This window comes from Salvelinus alpinus, chromosome 15, assembly GCF_045679555.1.
Source record: "Salvelinus alpinus chromosome 15, SLU_Salpinus.1, whole genome shotgun sequence".
In the NCBI taxonomy this organism is placed as follows: Eukaryota; Metazoa; Chordata; class Actinopteri; order Salmoniformes; family Salmonidae; genus Salvelinus; species Salvelinus alpinus.
The window spans coordinates 18001320-18028161 of NC_092100.1; the positions used below are offsets into that span (position 1 = coordinate 18001320).

The 26842-nt window shown below is 43.6% G+C and overlaps 1 protein-coding gene across 1 annotated transcript in view; it reads right to left on the reverse strand.

Moving 5' to 3' along the window:
* Nucleotides 1-207: 207 nt before the first annotated feature.
* Nucleotides 208-26842, reverse strand: part of LOC139540476 (microtubule-associated serine/threonine-protein kinase 3-like) — a 57776-nt gene continuing 31141 nt past the window's right edge. Inside the window, exons 7-27 of the mRNA XM_071344327.1 lie at nt 26023-26098; nt 25674-25883; nt 22982-23083; nt 22650-22782; nt 22468-22529; nt 20067-20155; nt 19586-19794; nt 18762-18900; nt 18546-18678; nt 18106-18271; nt 17905-18006; nt 17268-17390; nt 14139-14251; nt 13804-13958; nt 13158-13279; nt 12603-12806; nt 12107-12333; nt 11868-11990; nt 11617-11753; nt 7678-7865; nt 208-4416 (exon numbers count right to left, since the gene is read on the reverse strand). Coding sequence (XP_071200428.1) covers nt 3464-4416; nt 7678-7865; nt 11617-11753; nt 11868-11990; nt 12107-12333; nt 12603-12806; nt 13158-13279; nt 13804-13958; nt 14139-14251; nt 17268-17390; nt 17905-18006; nt 18106-18271; nt 18546-18678; nt 18762-18900; nt 19586-19794; nt 20067-20155; nt 22468-22529; nt 22650-22782; nt 22982-23083; nt 25674-25883; nt 26023-26098 — 3766 coding nt within the window. The 3' untranslated portion in view covers nt 208-3463. The remainder of the gene's footprint in view (nt 4417-7677; nt 7866-11616; nt 11754-11867; nt 11991-12106; nt 12334-12602; nt 12807-13157; nt 13280-13803; nt 13959-14138; nt 14252-17267; nt 17391-17904; nt 18007-18105; nt 18272-18545; nt 18679-18761; nt 18901-19585; nt 19795-20066; nt 20156-22467; nt 22530-22649; nt 22783-22981; nt 23084-25673; nt 25884-26022; nt 26099-26842) is intronic.

The window sequence follows — 26842 nt, forward strand, 5'->3', positions numbered from 1 at the left end:
CCGTACGGAAACAAACGAACGTAGCCGTAATTACACGACGTGTTGTATGTAAAGTATGGTATACAGGCTGTAAGATGTGGCATACAGTATACCATCCAAAGAGGGGACCAACAACAAATGTAAGCATAAAGCCATGTGAGTGCATTCATTACAATTCAGTGAACAATATATTCTTAAAACAAAAAGATGTGACTATGAGTGCATTCATCAAATGCCATATGGAAACAATTTATCATAAAACAGTTAGCCAGTAAAAACACAAAATAGATCAATCTTGACACTTGCACCAGGGACAGCCCACGACTCACTACTCAAACATAAGCAGACAGATGTTGAAAGGCAAAGTCATATGAACCTGCAACATTTTTAGTCTCCTATCACATTTCCTCTATTATGAAAGTACAAACACTTATTGGCAAATACATTCAACAGTCCAACCCAACCATAGGCATAATAACATCCTAGCCAGCCATCTATTTATTCAACATTTGCTTTTGTTTGAATAGGGCATAGTGTTAGAACCATTTTTTTGTTGTTGAAACTAGCCAGATAAAGTTGGCTTATACAGTATATCCATATTCACATAAAATGGAAATGAGAAATACTGGAGGTACAGTGCTCACAAAATTACAATTAAACAGAAATACTAAATGTGGACATGTTCTTCCATTTGACCCTGTAAGTGTGCTACAATCTACAGGTACCCTTAGTCTACAACTAAGTGAGCATAGAGGTGTTAGATAGCAGACAAAATGGCAAAGCGTCAGAATGAGGGTTAAATGCAAAAGACAAAGCATTGTAGACTGATGTGTAGCCAAACCTTCTAAGCTCACTCCCAGCCCTTGATGAACCAAATGCATCCCTCATGACAGGGATCATCAACTTTTTCACCCGCGGGCCGATTTTTTTCTTGAGCGGATCGTCGGTGGGCCGGAATCTAATTCCAAATAATTAGTTGACTGCAAATTGACCGCAAGAATATTTGACTAAAACATAATTATTTCAAACCTTGCTAAAATTTATATACGATCACATCTGGTTCAGGGCATGATGAATAGGGGTGAGAGGAAAGTGCAAAAGTTGACTGCGCAAACAATGCTATTAGACACACATTAGAAACCACAGCATGGGCTTTATAAACCCAGAGTTACATGCAATCAAGTATTACGTGTCCTTGTCTCATGCAGCATGCATCCAACAGAAGAGTAACCGCATCCTACACTATTCCTATAGAACAGTTTAAGGAAGATTTAGTTCAAAAAGGTACTTGTGTAAAATGATGTAGTGTTGAAATGTGCAGACTAACACAATAGCTTCACAGTACATGGTATCAAAGAGTGGTTTCATTAAGTAGAAATACAGGATTCCAAAATTCTATTTGTTTCAATTGTGTATATAGCATGTTCATTGTAAACAATTCTGACTTTGCGAGTAAGCATGTCTTCGGTATAACTTCATTTCACCACCACTGACTTCTGAGTCCTGAGCAGTTCATCCAGTCTGAAAATATAGTCTGAGGATCTGTTGAGACTTCTAAACAGCCCCCCACTTTTGATATATAAAGAGGGTTAAATAACAGGAAGTACCATTTGACAATGTCAGCCTTCAAAACTACTTTGGTGTATAAAATAGGCCAAAATGATGGTGTTCAACACAGCTAATTAATTATATGCATTGTATTATATGCATTGCAATACTGATGTGATTCCCCAACAAGCTTCATCAGAGGCTCATTCTTACAGCCATGGTCGTTCACGTTGCTTGGTATACTCCAAAATATACAATAACAATTCATACAGAATTAGACTCAGATATCAAAATATATACATGTACAGTACAAAGACATAAAACTAGCATCTGTTAATATCTAAGCCCTGGGGTCTGGCTGAAGGTATGGGGTGCTCCTTCATTATTGACTGTTCCATATAAAAATTGGTTAAAAAAAATGTTTTGTCAAAATAGTAATTTCCCTTAGTGCACTTTACACCAATTTAAACATCAACGCAAAAGCACAAGATGAAATAGACACCGTCTGGAATGCACTTTTAACCAACCAGCATTCAGGATTAGACCCACCCGTTGTATAAATGTAGATAAGGTCAAAGGCTGTATCAAGGATAATTGAAAATATGCAAGCGGATCCTGTGAAAGCTTAAACGGTTTCTCTTTAGCTTGGTGGTGTCACCTGGATAACTGTATTCCTGGACGTAGCCTAAAACAGGGTTAAGAGCAAAACTATCTGTGCCTTATCAAAACAATATCCTGTCAACAATTGCCTGTGTGACAGTGATGAGGTAACAGTATTTGATAAGAACAAAGTTTCATGCTTTTGTAGTATAAGCATTGACAGCATGCTCAAATTGCCATGCTACACCAATGTTCAACTGATTTAAGTCCAACGTGATTTCAGCAAAACCAAGGGTTAAACCCTGTTGCCATGAGAATCAGTACAGCGGAACCATGAACCCAATAGAACAACATCAGGATGAACGAACATGACAATGAGGTTATGACAGAATATTGTGCAATATAATTGACAGGTTTTAAAACGAACTAGTTACTGAATTTCATGTGAAACACTTGCTTTCATTTCTATGGTGACTAAGATTGAAAGAAATACCCTCAGAGTTGCATAAAATTGCTTTGAAATATAAACTATATTCGTAAAGGGGACTACATTTTCCTGCTACTGTCAAGCCTGCCAACAAGGAAATAACATCTATTCGTCAAACAAAAAGGGCCATCAGTTCATAAGATATGGCTTAATAAAACAAAAACCAAACAAATAGTGAGTAGTCTTCACATCAACTAAAAACTGACTTAAGTAGTTCATATAAGAATTGCCCTACAGTTTTGTACAATTCAAAATATACTTCAAAACTGTAGTCTCAGTTTCCAAGCCTAAATCAAAACAACTTTCAAACTGTGGTAATCTGTAGAAATTAAGATTTATACATTCCTACTTTCCATTTATGAATGCGGAAAAAATGTCAAAACTTTCCTCTCCAAAAACGACTTACTTCTGTGAAATTCCTGCCATTATCAACTACTCTGTACCATGTTAAAAATAGGCATTTCTAGAAAAATCATGTCAATAGAAAATAAATACTTCTATGAATACAAAACATGATTTAATCTTGGCTAGTCACTATCAATTGAACACTTTCCTTTTTTGGCCCCATTATAAATCCTATTAGCTTAAAAGTAATAAATAAGCCCAGGAAATAAAGTGCAGTTTATTTCCTGGTGTTACATATTTACAAAACTAAGACCTGAATCAAGTGAAATCTACAAAACAAAATCAATGTGGCAAAATACTCTTTCGCCCAAACATTTCCTTCCTTCAGCAGTGAGAGTATCAAGGTGCTTCCTTGGAAGAAATGGCTATATAAAATGAGTCAAGGAAATGTCACTTCCTTAGCTTCCCTTTCTGGGGGCTAGAGTCCACTGCTGTATCCCCAACCTAATCCGAAGCAGGCCTTTCTTTGTGCAAAGCAGCTGTCGCTTCTGGTGCCTTACTGGAGATCTTTACCATGAGAGAGACATCCTTGCTCGGCTGCTGTGGTCCGATGTTAGAATCAGTAGATTCGGGCTCCTGCCTCTCGCCGTCGTCCTCCTCTCCATCAGAGCACGGCTCCCAGACGTCCTGGTCCTCGCTCTCCGTCAAGCCCTGCACAGCAATCTGAGGCACCAGGTTGAAACGTTTCACCACAGGCAACTCCTCGCTGGTTTGGGAAATAGCCGTCCAGGAGGCCGCCCGCTGCGGGACCCGATTGCCTCCAGGGGCGTTGAGCGGTGTTGCGGTGACCGTGGGGATGGTCTTCTGGTCGTCAGGCTCATCAAAGCTCACCTCCTGCACCGCCTCCTGCTTCTTGAAGGAGTCGCGGCGTTCCGACAGGTTGAGCTTCCTCATCACCACCAGCTGCTCTGAGCGTTCCGACACCCAGTCCCTCAGCCTCTGGCAGCCCCCGTACCCCACCAGCAGCCTCCCGTGGTCCCCTCCGCCGCAGACTCCCTCCACCTTGTCCTGGAAAGGCACCTCCAACGTGTGCCTTCGGTGGGGGTACGAATTCTTGTCGGTGTGGTAGGCGCTCGAGAGCCTCTCAGCTGACTGCACCCTCTTGAGGAGGGGGGAGTGGGGCGGCTCGGCACTGCGGGGGCGCAAACAATGGCGGACGATGGTGGGGGGGGACAGAGTCTTGCCGTGGAAGGTCTTGGTGATGCCAGAAAGGGGGGAGGGGGAGCGCTGGGGTGACAGGGGCTGGGTGGAGGACTTGCAGGCCAGGGGGGACGGGGGGATGCTGCTGGTGGACTTGCGGCGACCCACCTTGGTGTAGCGCTGAGTGCACAGCTTGGAGGCCAGGCCGTGCAGGGAGCTGGGAGAGCTGGGAGAGGTGCTCTGTGGAGAGTTGGTGTCTGAGGGAGAGGTAAATACAGAGTAAGCCTGATTAAAACCACCAGCTTACAGTCCACCTCAAAGGGATTACTGCATTGTCATTAACAATAAAATGGACAAAGTCATATTGCAAGCAAAATTGGGAGATATAAGCTTATTAGTCAAAGTAGCAGCCTTAGTAATACAGTAGTGACTGTAGCCATAGAAGCAGCAGCAGCAGTAGTAGCGGTAGCGGTAGCAGCAATAGCAGCGGTAATAGTAGTAGTATTATTCTTTTAAAAAATATTGAACCTTTTTTAACTAGGCAAATCAATTAAGAACAAATTCTTATTTACAATGATGGCCTACCAAGAGGTAAAAGGTCTCCCTGTGGGAATGGAGACTGGGACTAGAAATAAAAATGTAGGACAAAACACACATCACGACAAGAGAGACACCACAACACTACATAAAGAGAGACCCAAGACAACACAACACAACATTGTAGCAACACATGGTAGCAGAAACATTGTGCCTAACTATGTTTGTACCGACAACAGCACAAAGGTAGAGACAACAATACATCATGCGAAACAGACACAAGTAGTAGTAACAGGGTAGCAGTAGCAGTGGTAATAGTAGTAGTAGCAGCAGTGGTAGTAGTAGCAGGAGTGGTGATAGTAGTAGTAGTAACAGAGTAGTAGAAGCAGTAGCAGCAGTAGTATTATTATAGTAGTAGTAGCAGTGGCGGTGGTAGTAGTAGTAGTAGTAGTAGGGGTGGTGGTGGTAGTAGCAGCGGTAGTAGTAGAAGCAGTAGTGGTAATAGTCCCCTTTTCAGGACCCTGTCTTTCAAAAGTAATTCGTAAAAATCCAAATAACTTCACAGATCATCATTGTAAAGGGTTTAAACACTGTTTCCCATGCTTGTTCAATGAACCATAAACAATTAATGAACATGCACCTGTGGAACATTGTTAAGACACTAACAGCTTACAGACGGTAGGCAATTAAGGTCACAGTTATGAAAACTTAGGACACGAAAGAGGCCTTTCCACTGACTCTGAAAAAAAAATAAAAAAGAAAGATGCCCAGGGTCCCTGCTCATCTGCCTAAGACAGCGCTACAGGGAGATAGGACCAACAGCTAATCGTCCTCGCAGTGGCAGACCACGTGTAACAACACCTGCACAGGATCGGTACATCCAAACATCACACCTACAGGATGGAAACAACAACTGCCCGAGTTACACCAGGATGGAAACAACAACTGCCCGAGTTACACCAGGAACGCACAATCCCTCCATCAGTGCTCAGACTGTCCGCAATTGGCTGAAAGAGGCTGAACTGAGGGCTTGTAGGCCTGTTGTAAGGCAGGTCCTCACCAGACATCACCGGCAACAACGTCGCCTATGGGCACAAACCCACTGTCGCTGGACCAGACAGGACTGGCAAAAAGTGCTCTTCACTGACGAGTCGCGGTTTTGTCTCACCAGAGGTGATGGTTGGTTTCGCGTTTATCGGCGAAGGAATGAATGTTACACCAAGGCCTGTACTCTGGAGCGGGATCGATTTGGAGGTGAAGGGTCAGTCATGGTCTGGGGTGGTGAGTCACAGCAACATCGGACTGAGATTGTTGTCATTGCAGGCAATCTCAACGCTATGCGTTACAGGGAAGACATCCTCCTCCCTCATGTGGTACCCTGCCTGCAGGCTCATCCTGACATGACCCTCCAGCATGACAATGCCACCAGCCATAATGCTCGTTCTGCACGTGATTTCCTACAAGACAGGAATGTCAGTGTTCTGCCATGGCCAGCAAAGAGCCCGGATCTCAATCCTATTGAGCATGTCTGGGATCTGTGGGATCGGAGGGTGAGGGCTAGGGCCATTCCCCCCAGAAATGTGCGGGAACTTGCAGGTGCCTTGGTGGAAGACTGGGGTAACATCTCACAGCAAGAACCGGCAAACCTGGTGCAGTCCATGAAGAGGAGATGCGCTGCAGTACTTAATGCAGCTGGTGGCCACACCAGATACTGACTGTTACTTTTGATTTTGACCCCCTCCCCTTTGTTCAGGGACACATTATTCCATTTCTGTTCGTCACATGTCTGTGGAACTTGTTCAGTTTATGTCTCAGTTGTTGAATCTTGTTATGTTCATACAAATATTTACACATGTTAAGTTTGCTGAAAATAAAAGCAGTTGACAGTGAGAGGACGTTTCTTTTTTTGCTGAGTTCAGTAGTAATAATAATAACAATAATAAAGTAGCAGTAGTAATAACAGAGCAGTAGCAGCAGTACTGGTAATAGTAACGTAGTAGTAGTGGTAATAGTAGTAGCAGTAGTAGTAGTAGCAGTAGTGGTGGTAGTAATAATAATAATAACAGTAGTAGTAGTGGTGGTGGTAGTAGTAGCAGCAGCGGTAGTAGTAGTAGTAATAACAGTAGTAGAAGCAGTAGCGGTAATAGTAGTAGTAGTAGTAGTAGTAGTAGTAGTAGTGGTAATAGTAACAGAGTAGAAGTAGCAGCAGTAATAGTAGTAGTAGTGGTAATAGTAACATCAGTCATGGTAGTAGTAGTAGTAGTAGCAGTAATTACAGAGCATTAGCAGCTGTAGTGGTAATAGTAACATAGTAGTAGTAGTAGTAGCATCAGTAATAGTAGTAGTAGTAGTAACAGAGTAGTAATAGTAGTAGTAGTAATAACAACAGTAGTAGTAACAGTAGAGGTAATAGTAGTAACAGTAGTAGTGGTAACAGTAATAGTAGCAGTAGTAATAGTAACAGCAGTAGTAACAGTAGTAACAGTAGTAGTAGTAACAGTAGTAGTAGTAGTAGGCTAGTAATCATAATGGTACAGTAGCAGCAGTAGTGGTAGTAGTAGTAGCAGTAGTAACAGAGCAGTAATAGTAATAACAGTATTAGTAGTAGTAGCAGTTAAGGTAATAGTAGTAGCAGCAGTGGTAACAGTAATAGTAGCAGTAGTAGTAGTAGTAGTAACAGAGTAGTAATATTAATAACAGTAGTAGTAGTAGTAGTAGCAGTAATAGTAGTAGCAGCAGTGGTAACAGCAATAGTAGTAATAGTAACAGTAGTAGCAGTAGGCTAGTAATCCTAATGGTACAGTAGCAGCAGTAGTGTTAATAGTAACAGAGTAGTAGTAGTAATAGTAGTAATAGTAACAGAGTAGTGGTTGTAACAGTAGTAGTAGTTGGCTAGTAATCATAATGGCAGCAGCAGTAGTCATAGTAACAGTGCTAGTAGCACTAGTAACAGTGCTGCAGGTGCCTGGGCCTGATGTTACCTCCAGCCTGGTGGTCAGGGGCAGGGCTGCGACAGGGGGTGTAGGGGCCAGGGGACAGGCTGTGTGTGGGGGAGGCCGGCAGGCTCTCGCTGGACGACACAGAGTGGTGCTGTAGTCCAGAGTTGAAGCTTCGGCTGCTGTGCATCACTGTGCTTTGCTTGGACAGTTTCTTCAGGATGCTCCGCCGCCTGGGATAGTCATTGGTTACAGAGAGTTATAACGGGTTTATGAAGGTGTTGTGAAGGGGTTTGAAGGGTAACAAGTGACATAACATTGTTATTATTATTATAATATATATATATTTTTTTATAGTATGTGATTCACGGCCTGGGAGTTTTTTTTTTATGTATACGTATGCTGCAAAACAAATGTCCTTATTGAGTATGCTTGCATAATAATATCAGGGATATTGAGGCTGATGACAGAGCAATAGTAGAGCAAAAATAGTAGAGCAAAAAGATCTATCACAAAACAAATTAGAGAGAATACTCTGTGCATTAAGGACATATTTTACAGTATAACTTAAAGTCAAGGCTTAGATGTATAACTCCATTTTGAAAAAGGAGAACACTGCTGTGGAAATGTTTATCATCCATCCATGCAGTAGTGTGCAGTGATCTCTATCAAACACTGGGGGGAGACAGAATAGGGACTTTTGCAGTATGACTCTTGCTGGATGTATTTACACTGAACAAAAATATGAACAACATGCAGCAATTTCAAAGATTTTACTGAGTTACAGTTTATATAAGTAAATCAGTCAATTTAAATGAATTCATTAGGCCCTAATCTATGGATTTCACATGACTGGGAATAAAATGATTTTAAAAATGTTTAAAGTAGGGGCGTGGATCAGAAAACCAGTCAGTATCATGCCACGATCTCCTTTGCAGAGAGTTGATCAGGCTGTTGATTGTGGAATTTTGTCCCACTCCTCTTCAATGGCTGTGTGAAGTTGCTGGATATTGGCGGGAACTGGAACACGCTGTCATACACATTGATCCAGAGCATCGCAAACATGCTCAATGAGTGACTGGTGATGTAACGCTCGTCGTTGGAATGAGGTGAGGACCAAAGCGCAGCGTGGTAAGTGTTCATCATTACATTTATTAAACATAGAACACTAAACAAAATAACAACGGAGAACGAAACGCAACAGTTCTGTAAGGTGACATCCACTACACAGAAAATAATCACCCACCAAAACACAATGAAAAACAGGCTACCTAAATATGGCTCCCAATCAGAGACAACGACTGACACCTGCCTCTGAGAACCATACTAGGCCAAACACATAGAAAAGGACAATAGAACAAAACATAGAAAAAACAACATAGAATGCCCACCCCAACTCACACCCTGACCAAACTAAAATAAAGACATAACAAAGGAACTAAGGTCAGAACGTGACAGGTGAGTATTCAGGTCATGGAAAAACTGGGACATTTTCAACATGGTGACATGCATTATCATGCTGAAACATGAGGTGATGGCGGCGGATGAACGGCACGACAATGGGCCTCAGGATCTCGTCACAGTATCTCTGTGCATTCAAATTGCCATCGAGAAAATGCTATTGTGTTCGTTGTCCATAGCTTATACCTGCACATACCCTAACCCCACCGCTACCATGGGGAACTCTGTTCACAATGTTGACATCAGCAAACCGCTCACCCAAAAGATGCCATCAAATTTTAATTTGTCTCATGTGCCGAATACGACAGGTACCTTACCGTGAAATGCTTACTTACAAGCCCCTTAACTCTATTTCTTGAACTGCATTGTTGGTTAAGAAAATATTGAAAGTAAAAAAAATCAAAATAACAATAACGAGGCTATATACAGGGGGTACCGGTACCTAGTCAATGTGCGGGGGTACAGGTTAGTCAAGGTAATTTGTACATAGGTGTAAAGTGACTATGCATAGATAATAAACACGAGTAGCAGCAGTGTGAAAACAAAGAGGGGTCAATGTAAATAGTCTGGTGGCCATTTGATTAATTGTTCAGCAGTCTTATGGCTTGGGTGTAGAAGCTGTGAAGAAGCCTTTTGGTCCTACACTTGGCGCTCCGGTACCGCTTGCCGTGCGGTAGCAGAGAGAACAGTCTATGACTTGGGTGGCTGGAGTCTTTGACAATTTTATGGGCTTTCCTCTGACACCGCCTAGTATATAGGTCCTGGATGGCAGGAAGCTTGGTCCCAGTGATGTACTGGGCCGTATGCACTACCCTCTGTGGTGCCTTACGGTTAGATGCCGAGCAGTTGCCATACCAGGCGTTGATGCGACCGGTAAAGATGCTCTTGATGGTGCAGATGTTGAACTTTTTGAGATCTAGGGACCCATGCCTAATCTTTTCAATCTGCTGAGGGGGAAAAGGTTGTGTTGTGCCTCTTCACGACTGTCTTCATGTGTTTGGACCATGTTAGTTTGTTGGTGATATGGACACCAAGGAACTTGAAACTCTCGACCCGCTCCACTACTGCCCCGTCGATGTTTGGACCATGTTAGTGGTCCACCACAGCTGTAGCCAGAGAATTGAATACAGCTGTGGTGGCACCACACTGCCAGGTCTCTGACCTCCTCCCTATAGGCTGTCTCATCATTGTAGGTGATCAGGCCTACCACTGCTGTGTCGTCAACAAACTTAATGATGGTGTTGGAGTCGTGTTTGGCCACGCAGTCGTAGGTGTATAGGGAGTACAGGAAGGGACTAAGCACACACCCTTGAGGGGTCCCAGTGTTGAGGATCAGCGTGGCAGATGTGTTGTTGCCTACCCTTACCACCTGGGGGCGGCCCATCAGGAAGTCCAGGATCCAGTTGCAAATCAAATCAAATTTTATTTGTCACATTCACATGGTTAGCAGATGTTAATGCGAGTGTAGCGAATTGCTTGTGCTTCTAGTTCCCGACCATGCAGTAATATCTAACAAGTAATCTAACAATTTCACAACAACTACAACAGAGGGAGGTGTTTAGTCGCAGGGTCCTTAGCTTAGTGATGAGTTTTATGGGCACTATGGTATGGAACGCTGAGCTGCATGCCTCGAAGCGGGCATAAAAAGCATTTAGCTCATCTGGTAGGCTCGCGTCACCGGGCAGCTCGCGACTGGGTTTCCCTTTGTAGTCCATAATAGACTGCAATCTCCCCAGGACAGGTGAAAACTTGCCTTTGATGTCCCAGTGGCCATCGAAGGTGAGCATTTGCCCACTGAAGTCGGTCACGACGCCGAACTGCAGTCAGGTCAAGACCCTGGTGAGGACGACGAGCACGCAGATGAGCTTCTCTGAGGCGATTCTGACAGTTTATGCAGAAATTCTTTGGTTGTGCAAACCACAGTTTCATCAGCTGTGCGGGTGGCTCGTCTCAGACCATCCCACAGGTGAAGAAGTTGTGAGGTTGTGAGGCCCGTTGAACATACTGCCAAATTCTCTAAAAAGAACGTTGGAGGTGGCTTATGGTAGAGAAATGAACATTCAATTCTCTGGCTACAGCTGTGGTGGACATTCCTGCAGTCACCATGCCAACTGCACGTTCCCTCAAAACATCTGTGGCATTGTGTTGTCTGACAAAATGCAAATTTTAGAGTGGCCTTTTATTGTCCCCAGCACAAAGTGCACCTGTGTAATGATCATGCTGTTTAATCAGCTTCTTGATATGCCACACCTCTCAGGTGGATGGATTATCTTTGCAAAGGAGAAATGCTCACTAACAGGGATGTAAACAAATTTGAGAGAAATAAGCTTTTTGTGCGTATGGAAAATTTCTGGGATCTTTTATTTCAGCTAATTAAACATGGGATCAACACTTTACATGTTGCGTTTATATTTTTGTTCAGTATATATAAAATGTATGTTTTCATATCAACCCCATAATAATACGGCATTAATATTCCATTGAATTAAATTAGCACACAACAACTAAAACGTCTTCCCTTACCTGTCCTGATTGTCCCTTCTCTTGCTTTTCTTGCTGCGTCTTGCCATTTTGCCCTTGTGGCTGGTCTTTCGAGCCGGCCCAACCTTGATTGACGTGTTCTCCAGTGCCGTGGTCTGAAGGGCCACCTTGCCGCCACTCTTTTGGGGTTTCACAAAAACCAATGAGGTATTAGTATTGATTAAAGCTCACAATATCCCAAAGAGTGTGGGTATAGTTTGACATTAGGCTTGAGATTGTGTTTGTTTCTGTACCTTCAGAAGCAGCTCCATTATCTCTGTGTGGACCAGGCCTTGCACCGACTCTCCATTCACGTGAGTAATGAGGTCACCGGCCCTCAGTCCTGCCTCGTGGGCTGGGCTGCCATCTTCGACACTCTGTAAAACAAAAGTGGTTTATTTTTATCACTATTACTGAAAGTCTGTGTTGTGATGCAGCCTTTGATTATGCAACTATTGGCTAATTCTGGAGCAGAATAGTGCGGGGCACTCACCGAGACCATGTGGTGCACAGTGTAAACGTCGCTGTCGCCCATGTAGACGCGGATGGCCTGCATGGTGAAGCCGTACTTCCTCCCCGAGCTGTGGATGACGATGGGTGGCCCCAGGATGCTGAGGCTAAGCGACAGGTCTCGGCTGGGGGATGAGTCGCGGGATGAAGGGTTGGATGAGAGGGAGCACGTTAAGATGGGGCTGGGCTGGAGGCCGCCGGGCATGTCGTCTGGAAAGGTGCACAAAGGATGAGTTCATGTTTGGAAATTAGAAAAGGTATGGTACAATGGTGGAATTCAGAACAAGAAACTGCTCTTGTTTAGCATTTACAAGTAACTTAAAATCCATTAGCTATGTGCAGACACACCTGTCACATATCCACACCCTATTCAGTGATATTTGCCTGCTGGGGACCAGCATCCCTGTATGACTAACTTATTTAGCTTCTGAAGCGTTACCACTGTGCCCAGAGGAAACTTGCATGACAGTGGAATTAACCTGCAGTGATGACGAGAGACAGGGCGGAGACGGAGGCAGACTTGGGTAGTTTGCCCCCAAGTCTCGGACTGTCTGGTGTCTGTCTGTCTGGCGTCTCCAGCTGGTTCCCAAAGCGACGGGAGGCCCCGTGGTCCTTGGGGGAAGAGTGTTTCGCTCCGGTGCTGTTGCTACGAATCCGATGCAGGTTTGATACAACCACCTCAGCTGTAATGCACAGAAGTAAGGGCATATATCTATATTTTTGACCAAAATAGGCAATGTCTCTGAAGTGTCTCTGCAAACACAATACTTTGTCTGGATGGAAGATCACTGAAAACAAAAGAGGAAGCGTGTACACTCAAACTCTTTGTTTTGACTGTTTCCTCTTTGATCAGTCTGCACCTTGCTTGGTCCTTAATCCTCCTATCAACATGGAATTAAAAAAGCGATATCACACAAATCTGTTTGTTTTATGAGCAATTAAATATCATAAGCACTGTTTCAATTTCTGTTGGTTTCCATAAGGCTGTGCAGACTTGAAGCAGAGTGGACGGAGGGGCTTGGGGCTGAGCTCACCTTCATCGTCTGTGGAGAAGGCGAAGCGCGGCGTGGTCTCCAGACTGTGGGTGCTGCTCATCACCAGTGGGCTGACGCTCCTCTCAGACTGGGAGGAACTGGACGAGGCCCGAGGGCGCAGGCTGCAACACGTAAACCGCAGTGTCAGTTCGGAGGAGACATAACAATGGTGACACATTATATCGAACGGCAGGTAGCCTAATGATTAGAGCATTGGGTCAGTAACCGAAAGGTTACTCTGTCGGTTAATCTGTCGCTGTGCCCTTGAGCAAGGCACTTGCTCCAGGGTCGCCATTAAAAATGGTAGACCCTGGCCATGACCCCACTCTCCGACGGCGTCTCAGGGAGAGTTGGGATATGGAAAAAATAATAGTCAAATTCACACATGCGTATTAATACACACTTGTACATGTGTGAAATAGGACAGATATAAGCACCCACCAAATGATATATCTAAAGCTAGCATAGTCGTTTTGGACATTTATGCACACCCTACTCAGCTAAATTTGACTTTTCTGAACTAATCATTATTTTATGCACTTTCACCCACTGTTCTGCAGTGCTTCCGATAAGGAAATATTTGAACTACTACACAGAGAATCCTAACAGAAAGAGAGAGCTATAAACTCAGCCTGGCTCTGCTCACCTGCCCCTGCGATCTTGGTGCTGGCGTTCCTGTCTGTGGATGTCTCCTCCTGGGGAGGGCGTGAAACATCCATCCCAGCCCTCCTTGTCCTCACTGTGGCCCGATGAGAAGCTCAGGTTGGACGGCGTGGCCAGATGTTCTGTGCTGCTGTATACCTGAAAGCATGGAGTAGCCACATTAGCTAAGGTGGCCAAGTTTGGTAAACTTGGCTCCAAAAAAACTGATTTAAAGATTGTCATTATTTTATTTACAGAGAAATGCTCTACTAACTAGTAATATTAGACATTTACCTGTTCTGACTAAATTACAAATATTTGAAGAGGTATGTTCCAAACCTTGCTGAAGCGGTTTGACCAGGAGGAGAACTGTCGAATTTCCAGGGAAGACTCTTCATCGTTGGTTTCATCATCCTCATCTGAGGCCAAATGGTGGTACCGCTCTGAGCGAGCTGAAAACATGACAACACAGAATACATGGAACAGGGACCCTACCATAATATCCAACCTGGTCATTTAGCATATTTTAAAAATATATATCTTTATTCTACAAAATTGACTAATGAAAATATAAAATCAGCAAGAGCGGGATGAAAAGCAAATATTACAACATCTGTGGAAATACAGTATACTGGCAATAGGAAATGGATCTTTGTTTTAAAGGTGCTACACACAGAATTTCTCAGAAAATCTTCCCTATGTGAAAGCTAGGTGCTTTGCAACAGCACTAGGCTGCATTCAAAACAAATCTCCCCCCTCCCACGCAGCCCATTTCCCCGTAACACTCAAACTTGAGCATTTCACTTTCAGTTTTTGTCCACCATCTTCAAACAGCTGTAGAAACAACATTTCACCTTGATTCCCTACACTATTCAGTGCTTGTTTTCTCACAAACTTAAATTGAGAAAACAGTATATAGAATTTTAGCAACCAGGAAATGATAGAGCAATTTCCACTAGATAGCACAGCCAAAGTCCAAACAGCTTTCCCATTTTGACAGATGCTGCTCCGTCTGTAAAAATCTATAAGCGAATATCACAGCCACTCACAACACTGGTGTTTAAGTAATACTGTGAAACACCATCATTTCACTTTTGCTGCAGATACAGTTGAAGTCGGAAGTTTACAAACACTTAGGAAAAACTCATTTTTCAACCACTCCACAAATTTCTGGTTAACAAACTGTAGTTTTGGCAAGTCGGTTAGGACATCTACTGTGTGCATGACACAGGACATTTTTCCAGCAATTGTTTATAGACAGATTATTAAACTTATAATTCACTATATCACAATTCCAGTGGGTCAGAAGTTTACATACACTAAGTTGACTATGCCTTTAAACAGCTTGGAAAATTCCAGAAAATTATGTCATGGCTTTAGAAGCTTCTGATAGGCTATTTGACATTATTTGAGTCAATTGGAGGTGTACCTGTGGATCTATTTCAAGGCCTACCTTCAAACTCAGTGCCTCTTTGCTTGACATCATGGGAAAATCAAAAGAAATCAGCCAAGACCTCAGAAAAAGAATTGTAGACCTCCACAAGTCTGGTTCATTCTTGGGAGCAATTTCCAAACGCCTGAAGGTACCATGTTCATCTGTACAAACAATAGTACGCAAGGATAAACACCATGGGACCACGCAGCCGTCATACCGCTCAGGAAGGAGACGCGTTCTGTCTCCTAGAGTTGAACGTACCTTAGTGCGAAAAGTACAAATCAATCCCAAACCAACAGCAAAGGACCTTGTGAAGATGCTGGAGGAAACCAGTAAAAAAGTATCTATCTATAAAAAGTTTTATATCGACATAACCTGAAAGGCCGCTCAGCAAGGAAGAAGCCACTGCTCTAAAACTGCCATAAAAAAGCCAGACTACGGTTTGCAACTGCACATGGGGACAAAGATCGTACTTTTTGGAGAAATGTCCTCTGGTCTGATGAAACAAAAATAGAACTGTTTGGCCATAATGACCATCGTTATGTTTGGAGGAAAAAGGGGGAGGCTTGCAAGCCGAAGAACACCATCCCAAATGTGAAGCACAGGGTGGCAGCATCATGTTGTGGGGGTGCTTTGCTGCAGGAGTGACTGGTGCACTTCACAAAATAGATGGCATCATGAGAAAGTGAAATTATGTGGATATATTGAAGCAACATCTCAAGACATCAGTAAGGAAGTTAAAGCTTGGTCGCAAATGGGTCTTCCAAATGGACAATGACCCCAAGCATACTTCCAAAGTTGTGGAAAAATGGCTTAAGGACAACAAAGTCAAGGTATTGGAGTGGCCATCACAAAGCCCTGACCTCAATCCTATAGAAAATTTGTGGGCAGAACTGAAAAAGCGTGTGCGACCAAGGAGGCCTACAAACCTGACTCAGTTACACCAGCTCTGTCAGGAGGAATGGGCCAAAATTCACCCAAATTATTGTGGAAAGCTTGTGGAAGGCTAACCGAAACATTTGACCCAAGTTAAACAATTTAAAGGCAATGCTATCAAATACTAATTGAGTGTATGTAAACTTCTGACCCACTGGGAATGTGATGAAAGAAATAAAAGCTGAAATAAATCATTCTCTCTACTATTATTCTGACATTTCACATTCTTAAAATAAAGTGGTGATCCTAACTGACCGAAGACAGGGATTTTTTACTAGGATTAAATGTCAGGAATTGTGAAAAACTGAGTTTAAATGTATTTGGCTAAGGTGTATGTAAACTTCCGACTTCAACTGTATATTTATGGGCCATTTTCTGAAATTACAATACAATTTATAATGATTATTTTTCATCCTAAGTAGCACCTTTAATAAGACATGCTCTTTTAAGTTCTCTTATGCACTTTACACTGTTAACTTCCATTCATTGTTATGTTTTATGTTGTGTGATGTCTCATGTGTAACTGTCTCATGTGTAATACAGTCTTAGAAAAAAAGGTTCCAAAAGGCTTTCCGCATAGTAGAACCCTTTTGAAGAACCCTTTTTGGTTCCAGGGAAAACCCTTTTTGGTTACAGGTAAAACCCTTTTTGGTTCCAGGTAAAACTGTCTGTGGAAAATGGCTCTACTTGGAACCAAAAGGGTTCTTCTACCTGGAACCAACAAGGGTTCTTCAAAAGGGGTTCTCCTATGGGAACAGCTGACAAACCCTTTTTGGTTCTTGATAGCACCCTTTTTCTAAGCGTGTATGGCTGTGTTACCGCAGGCATCCCAAATCTGATATTCTTTCCACTAATTGGTCTTTTGACCAATCATATCAAAATGTCAAAAGACCAGAATTTGGCTGCCTGTCTAAACGCAGCCATACACTATTAGGGTTTTTTGGCTGTCCCCATAGGAGCACAGCCTATGTATGCTGCTTTCGTGGCCAGTGCTCACTTAGAAATGTACATCTCTTTTCCATGTGACTTCTCTGTTTAAATAAAGGATAAATAAAAATACATGAAAAAAAGACCACTTGTGAAGGACTGCCACATACTGTCAAAGTAGCTGGTGTCGTCCTCCGCTTCCAGTTGAGGGATGAATTCTGCTTTCTGTCGCAGTAGCCCGTTCCAGTCCAGATGCAAGAAAAAGGAGTGTTGTTTGACCTCAGGTGTTCCTCCTAGAACAAAATGTATTTTTGTAGATCACAGTCATGTGTGCAGATTTCAGAACAATAGCCAACAGCAAAACGTCAGACCGGGATGATGTGAAATGGAAGACCAGGGCTTGGTTCCAATATCTACACTAGCGCACCACTAAGAATGAAGCAATTGAACATTAATTCCATGTGGGATTGGACATGAATTCCATGTGGGATTGGACATAAATTCCATGTGGGACTGGACATAAATTCCATGTGGGATTGGACATAAATTCCATGTGGGATTGGACATGAATTCCATGTGGGATTGGACATGAATTCCATGTGGGATTGGACATGAATTCCATGTGGGATTGGACATGAATTCCATGTGGGATTGGACATGAATTCCATGTGGGATTGGACATGAATTCCATGTGGGATTGGACATGAATTCCATGTGGGAATGGACATGAATTCCATGTGGGAATGGACATGAATTCCATGTGGGATGTTAGTAGGACATTGGAATGTAGCAGAGTGGTTTACGTACCTGTCCCCAGGCGCTCCAGAGGGCTCTGCCTCAGCAGCCGTGTGATCATGTCCTGGGCGTCTGCAGGTAAAGCTTCGTCCCCATCGGGCCAGGTGATGTCATCTGTACATCGGGCAAGCACACATTAATGAGAGGATCTCCACATTGAACACCATTTTAAAAAGCCTATACACTGTTTATATTCCATCAATGGATACTTGCCACTGACAACCTGCCCAAAGAGTTCCTCGGGCGTGTCCCCAAAGAAGGGCACACATCCAACCAGGAACTCATACAGGATGACTCCCATGGCCCACCAGTCTACTGGCTTCCCATAGCCCTGTCTCAGTATCACCTCTGGGGCTATGTACTCTGGGGTGCCACACACCTAGAGAACCACACCGATAATGTTGAATTATACCGTTAGCGTGTGTATTTTTAACACATTGAAATTTAGTTACACAGTAGTTATGAGATGGTACACCTATACTGGGTTGAGTATTTGACCTGGTATAAGTGTGTGAATATGTGCTTTTGTGTTCAAGACATGTGTCTGGCATTTTCAGTATATTGTTGTCATATGCCTTACTATGGAGCTGAATGTACTTTATTTATAGTGAAAGGACAAATAAAGGGTTAAGTTTTACAGCACTGACTCTCACCTGTTTGTCGATGAACTCCCTGGTGTCTTTCTCCATGTGACCCTCATACAGGTTGGTAGTCATGTTCATCAGGCCAACTCTGGACAGGCCAAAGTCAGTCAGTTTGATGTGGCCCATAGAGGTGATCAACAAGCTGCAGGGGGATGGAGAGAAATGTTCAAACTACACTTTCTTCAACTTGAGCTGTGTAAAGACTAAAGCTGGTTCTGTACTCACTTGTCAGGTTTGAGGTCTCTATGGACGATGCCGTAGTTGTGAAGGTACTCTAAGGCCAGCACAGTCTCAGCAAAGTACATCCGGGTCATGTCCACAGGAAGGGGGCCCATGTTCTTCAGCAGGTTGGCACAGTCCCCACCTACAAGAGATAACCAACCATTATGCTTCTGTAACAGTATAACTTTATGGCGTCCCCTCGCCCCGACCCGGGCGCGAACCAGGGACCCTCTGCACACATCAACAACGGTCGCCCACGAAGCATCGTTACCCATCGCTCCACAAAGGCCGCGGCCCTTGCAGAACAAGGGGCAACACTACATCTAGGTTTCAGAGCAAGTGACGTAACTGATTGAAACGCTACTAGCGCGTACCCGCTAACTAGCTAGCCATTTCACATCCGTTACACTCACCCCCCTTTCAACCTCCTCCTTTTCCGCAGCAACCAGTGATCCGGGTCAACAGCATCAATGTAACAGTATAACTTTAAACCGTCCCCTCGCCCCGACACGGGCGCGAACCAGGGACCTTCTGCACACATCAACGGTCGCCCACGAAGCATCGTTACCCATCACTCCACAAAGGCCGCGGCCCTTGCAGAACAAGGGGCAACACTACATCTAGGTTTCAGAGCAAGTGACGTAACTGATTGAAACGCTACTAGCGCGTACCCGCTAACTAGCTAGCCATTTCACATCAGTTACACTTCAGCTACGAGAAATCATGGGTGGAACACATTCACCGTTCCAACTTTTTTCATTCAGTCCGCCTCTTTTAGAAACATGATAAACATATCAGTCTTGGGGTAGATCATCATATGACATTACCTTCCACATACTCCATCACCATGCACAGGTGGCGTCGTGTCTCGAAGGAGCAAAACATGGAGACTACGAAGGGGTTCTCAGCGAAGGTCAGGATGTCCCGCTCCACAAACACCTGCTGGATCTGGTTCCTCAGGACTAGGTTCTGCCGGTTGATCTTCTTCATGGCGAAACGCTGCCGGGTGTTTCTGTGACGGACCAGGTACACAGCCCTGCCAACCGCCACAGAACAAGAGCCATGGTCATTCAAGACCTCCACATTGATAAACCATGACTACAGGGGTAGGTTAATTCATAGTAAGTGGAAGTGTAGTCTATTTTTTCAGTAGTTCTCTAAATGTTTATCATGACATAAGTCTATCATGACATAAGTCTACAGTTGACCTTTTAACTTGAACCTTTAACTGACTATGGCTGAGTGCATTGATTTAAAGTAAATATATGTATGCTGGTGTGGTTAACCACCTGCCTGTTTAGCGCTTACCCATAAGCTCCATTACTGATGAGCTTGATGGTTTCAAAGTCACTCTCCAGTGGTTTCCTTCGCGTTGGGGTCTGTGGACACTTGTTCTGCTGCAAATAGTGCAAACAACAAGAGAAGTGTCATGACTGTCCACGAAGAATCCAAACAGGTCAGATCAGGTTTGAAATGAATAACTTCAACCAGACCCCCTCTCACGTGCAGAGGATGGAGCTGGTGGGGATTAACAGCTCGCGTTCTGTTGTAAATCAAAAGGAGAAGATTCAGGTCTCCCTCTCCAAATTCACCAAAGGAATGTGTCTTTGTCTCAAGAGACTTTTCCCACCGAAACTCTAACACGTTCAAAAGCGAATACTGGAACAATATTTCTAACATAGAACATGGGGAATGGTCAGAGATAATCTATAGAACACTAATGTCATAGTGTTTGTTATTTTGTGGTGTCATTAAAAAAATGTATAAAGGAAATACTGTAACTTGGAAAGTATGCCCAATACATGTACGAAGTTTCCATCCGATGTGTTGCGCATGTCATATGAAAAATTATTAGTGTTTTTGTTAAGTGAGGGATGTGATTTTAGGATCCATAAGAGATCATTGATTTACATAAACTTTGAACAGTGACAAGTCACGCCCCTGAGTGAGGTCAAAGAGCGTGTCAGCCTGACGAAACCGCCCTTTTGAACAAACTGTATAAAATGATGGGTTAAGAAATGAACATACTAGACCAGAGAGACGTAGAGCTGCAGCTCACATTTAAAAGTGGTCTAAACTCTGAATCTCAACACGAGGTAGAGACAATAAAATCACCTCCAGGACAATCACTGGTACGGCTGATTAGCTGTCCTAAGTAAAGTATCTTCGAAAGTGAATTTAAGTGGGACCATTCTACTACTCTGTTCAAACCATCGTATTACGCTACTCTCATCACCCCACTGGGAACCATCGACACGGCTGGCTAGTCTATCTCCAAAGAAGCATCTTCAGGCGCGAATGGAAGGAAAACCAATTCTGTAGTTCTGTTCAGGACTACATGACAAGTCACCGGATACCGGACAACTACAGAGAAGAACAACAGTAAAAGAGTTGTGGGAACCATTTTTTGGGCAATCAGAGCCTTACAAGTGTGCCGCGAAAAGGCCCAACCCCCATTCCAAGGCACTGTCCAATGAGATAGATATAGCATTTCACGTAGCATTCATGATTTCTTACTCAAGGAGGGCGGCGGTTCATGTGCAAAGTACATGATTATAGTAAATGAGTAGTTTCTAAATGTACTAAGGTTAAGTGTCTCTGTCCCTCTCTGCCCCCCTCCTCCTCCATCTCTTTTGTATCAAGCAGCCATATTGTCATTCCGCTAGGGACCTGTTTTTAACCTATTAAGTGTGTATGTTTATTCTGTATTACCATTTACTTAGCTAGTAAATAAATAAATAAACCAATTTGTGTAGTACTGAATCATAAGGCTCAGGTTTTTGCAGATGCAAGGAGGTTACAACTGTTCAGAATGATGATATGATGGCTTCCAGTTGAAGCTCGCATCCGCTACAAGACCATGGTGCTTGCCTACGGAGCTGTGAGGGGAACGGCACCTCAGTACCTCCAGGCTCTGATCAGGCCCTACACCCAAACAAGGGCACTGCGTTCATCCACCTCTGGCCTGCTCGCCTCCCTACCACTGAGGAAGTACAGTTCCCGCTCAGCCCAGTCAAAACTGTTCGCTGCTCTGGCCCCCCAATGGTGGAACAAACTCCCTCACGACGCCAGGACAGCGGAGTCAATCACCACCTTCCGGAGACACCTGAAACCCCACCTCTTTAAGGAATACCTAGGATAGGATAAAGTAATCCTTCTCACTCCCCCCCCCTTAAAAGATTTAGATGCACTATTGTAAAGTGGCCGTTCCACTGGATGTCATAAGGTGAATGCACCAATTTGTAAGTCGCTCTGGATAAGAGCGTCTGCTAAATGACTTAAATGTTAAATGTAAATATGATCAAGTTTATGATTAATAAGTTGACTATTTATAGATGTGATAGGTAAAGACCTTTAGAGTTTAATTCGGGAGATGGTAACTCTTTAAAGAACCACTCTCGTGGTGCCCCAGATCCTAATGAGTTAATTGTTTCATGATTAATTGAATTGGATAACAATTAAACATATTTAGGTAATTAGATAAATAACAGTCTTCAGATTAATGTTAAAGTCAAGTCACGACAAGTTAGGAGGCTCACATTATAAAGAAGGTGCCCACGGACTCATTATCCGACTGGCACAGGTATGATTACATAGCCAGACTACTAAATTAAGTCATGTAAACAAAGCTGCTATCAGAACCTATATTGTTAATTGAAAGTCCTGTTATTTTATTCTGCAGGCTCTCTCAGGGTGGCTAACTCCTTACCTGCACCGACTCATCAAACTTCACTGTCATTGACGGAGCAGACTGTTCAAGCTGTACCATATCTAAAAGAGCAGGGGAGAAAGATATGATTGAACAGCAAAGCATGATATTGACTGGTTCTGGACGTCTGCCTCAAGTGCGGGAAATTCAGGTCAATGTTATGGCAAAAGATGTACCAATACCTTCGAGGGGGTCGCGAGTCAAGCCCAGTTGGTTGATGATGTAACGTGGAATGTCCGTCTTGATGCCCTGGCCCTCTTTGGCGTGACCCTCGGCTGCCTCCAAAAGATGATAGAACTCTTCCGGGTCAAATTCCTGCCAATTACATCCAAGGCCCATTAAATTAGATTGGATTAAGGTGAATAAAATCACCTAGCCATGAAAGAGCTTATTGGCAATGCAGTGGCTTAAAAACCTTCCATTCCCCAAGCGACACAGATTAAGAGAGACGGCTTTCCATCGCTCTCAACAGAATCGCTCTAATTTTCAATCAGAATGAGACTTTCCATCTCACCAGGCACTCGAGCAGCCTCGCCGGTCGGGATATGATGATGAGAATCTTCTTCACCAGCTGGGTGATGACGGATACCTCCTCGCTCTCCGAGCGATCGTATGCCTGAAATGCAAAGACAAAATGTTGTCGGCTTTTTAACAGAGCATAACATGGAGATTCTCAACTTTGTTGAAGACACAGAGATCAAAAAGAGAAAAGCCTATTCACATCCATAGCAAGATTACAACCACATAGCATTAAAGCTAGCATACTATGTCCAAAACAACCTAGCTACATGCAGAATGATGACAGAATGGATATCTTGCAGAGATGGGTCCTGTCCAGAAAGAACCCCTAGCCCAGGGGTATTCAACTCTTACCCTACGAGGTCCGGACCCTGCTGGTTTTCTGTTCCACCTGATAATTAATTACACCCATTGTCCCAGGTCTAAATCAGTCCCTTATTAGAGGGGAACAATGAAAGAAACGCAGTGGAACTGGCTTCGAGATCCAGAGTCGAGTTTGAGGGCGCCAGCCCTGACCCACTGGGGACACACTGGTTGAATCAACGTTTTCCACGTCATTTCAATTAAATTACATTTGAACCAACGTGGAATAGACGTCTGTGCACAGTGGGTAGGCACCTCTGTAGATCTAAGAGAACTGGATAAGTGTACGTAATATGGCAATAATTCCACCCAAATGCCGAGGGGGAAGGAGCTAGCCGCTAGGGGTTGTTCATGGACAGGACCACACAGTGCAGTTTCTTTTCAAATCTCTTTGGTGCCTTCAAGGGAAGAAATTACACTTGTGCTTGTTAGAAAATACTTCAGTGGATGATCAATTCCACAGAATAGATTGTTCTACAGTACACAAATCAGGAAGCTAATGGTTCTTAAGCCCTTACGCTATGCATCAGTATAGGAAACCCAATATAAGCATTGTAATCATGTTCTAGTTCATGAGGATCAAGAGGCAGAATAGCATTGGCGATTGCTGCGGTGTCCTTTGAGGTCAGGGGCAAGTGTCTGGACAGCTGTCAGTGTACAGACACACACAAAAAGAGGACAACTAACCATTTACCACACATTACATTTAGTGAGTTTGGCTTCAAGGCAAATTGCCTGCTCGGGTTAGAGTGGTGAGAGCAACACTGAGTTTCGAATAAGGGCAGCTCTGCGGAAGAGAATGCTCTGAAGTCTTATCTAGATGAACCACCTAGACACAGCAAGAATGCAGTGAGAACTCTTTTGAATTAAAGATGCAAACAGGAAATATGTTGTGCATCATGGAAAGACGCCTCACTGGAAACAACCCCACGGAACCACATGAAACGGGCTCAGTCAGAAACAAGCCAAAGCAATGAAGACAAATGTCTGAAGAAGGAAGCGAAAAGTAATGTGTCCCCCTGAACAGATGAATAAAACGTGGCAAGAAATATTACACACATGCGTATCCCCACAACAATGCGTCAGAGAGGACGTTACATTAAACAAACGAGAATATTCCTCTTGCGTATTCCGAAAGCCGCCTGATTCAAACAGTGAGTCATCGTCGTTGAGTCTGCCTTGAATTAACATGGCTAGGGTGACAAACTGCACTAATGAAACCACATAACTAACACACCCCCCAAAAACAACTTATCTATTCCTCAGGTTGACATATCCATACCGTAGTTTTGAGGATATTTTGGTGCAAGAAAATTGGCCATGTCAAAGGATAATTTATTTCACTGTTTGGGAACACATTTATCATCTCAGCTGTGCCCCTGCCATGCCTGCTATCTGAAAGTACACACTGGCTGTCCACACAGGAGAAAGATGTTGCCATAGAAACAACCATTCTATCATAACAGTGATAAGACCATAGAATTAGAATACATTAGTCATTTAATAGGATCTATATGGATAAGACAGTACAGATCAGTCGCACTACCAATTAAGGGGAAATTCCATTTCCAAATCTATTGTGCGCTTTAGGGCTTGAGACTGTCTGGCCATTCGTTTCTCTTGGCCCAGCCTCAATCAATTCCTCTTGATTCAGCGCTATCACATTTGAATGTTTAACTGATGAACAAGTAGTTCATTTATACCCAGCAGCACTAATATGGTAGGGTTGTCTCTACATGTATATGGACAGTTTAATGATGTTGATGCTTCCCTAGACAGACAGCAGAATCAATGAGGGGAGGAAGTGATGTAACAGGCAAAGTTCATTGTCAGTGTTGGCATGAGGCTTTGCTCACTGAGTCACTGTTAGTGAACAGTGAACCGAAGCTAAAGGACAGAAGCCAGAAGATCCCTCAGGAATTGCTTAAATGCCATCAACTTTTCCCTCTGATACCAGACTATGGTCTTTCTTTTTTCATTCCTTCGGTCTTAAACTTTGAGAAAAACTCCATAACCTCTTTAGAAACGTATAAGGACAACCCATGAATATTTAACTTTAGACAGCTTAGTAAGTGCAAAAAGTAGCAGTAGAATCCTAAGCAAATCATGCAAATCATTAAACAATGGGTAGTCTGAGGGAACAGACTCAAGTGAGAGTTATCGGCTGATCACATTGTTGAATCTAAGATATATCAATATCATGGACAGTTATCGGTCGATCCCATTGAGGAATCTAAGATAGTTATCGATCACATTGAGGAATCTAAGATAGTTATCGATCACATTGCTAAACCCAGACGCAAAGACATTTGTGGACATCCCACCTCGTGGAGCAGCTTCTCCAGTTTATCCTGCAACTCCACAAAGTAGCGCGAGGTGACCAGGCCCGTGTGGGACTTGTCCAGACAGTCTCGGACCAGCTCCACCAGCTGGTGCTGGATGAAGCCCAGTACGCCGTCAGACAGTGGGAGGGTGCTTTCTGGGGAGCAGGCAGTGACGATATCCAGCAAGCGCTCCTCCATCTGCACTGTGGCCTAAAGACAACACACATTCACAAACACACACCGAAGCACTTGTTATGCAAGATCAGAGCGCATAAGCGTTCTGATTATTGCAAATACAAACAGACATTGCCTCCTGTACAAAAAGGGGGGAGAAGACAACATGACATACCTTAGGAAAACGTTCTTTGTAAACATGGTTCATCATGACGACCTCATTATCGAATGAACCCATTGTTCTTCCGGGGCTACAACAGAAAAGGACATGAAGCTGGTCAATTTCTATTATTCCAATCCAACCAAATGGACTGACAGAGCTCGGCCATTCTTATTGGGTGGGTGCAATCTTTTGAATAATGGCAAAAATGATCATCCCACAAAGATTTGTGGAAAAGTGATTGTGTACCATTTTGACAAAAAATGTAATATAATCCCTTCAAAACATCTAAATCAAAACTTTATTTTACTTCCAAGCTCATTTCCTGTTTTACTTTGCTACTTTAGATTTAAAAAAATAAATACTTTTTTTTTTTTACTCTTCAGTATTAGGTAAGACAACAGCTAAGATACTGTAAGTTATTGACCACATCTGTCTGGCCCATATATCCAACAAACAGGGCCTTAGTTTTACCCTTTTCCTGCTTAAATTCATTGTCCAAGAGTTAGGGGGACGGAGCAGAAACACACCCCATCAACAGACCCATTCTGGGTTTTTTTGCCATGAAAGAGGCCTCTGTTGCGGCAGATGGCAACCTGCCCACCACGCCCTGCAGCTGCTGCCCCCCCCCCCCCCGCCTAGCAGGTCCCCGCAGTGCTCTGCTAGCAAACCACCCACGCACGGCACACCACGCCACGAGAACACAGGGAGCTGATGCCTGCCCAGGCTTAGGCAGGCACCACACTGCGGAGCATGGTACACAACGCCGCTCTCTTCTCTGCCTTAAGCCACACAGCAGCACCACGCACTGTGTCCTCCCGTCTGCGTAGGGTAT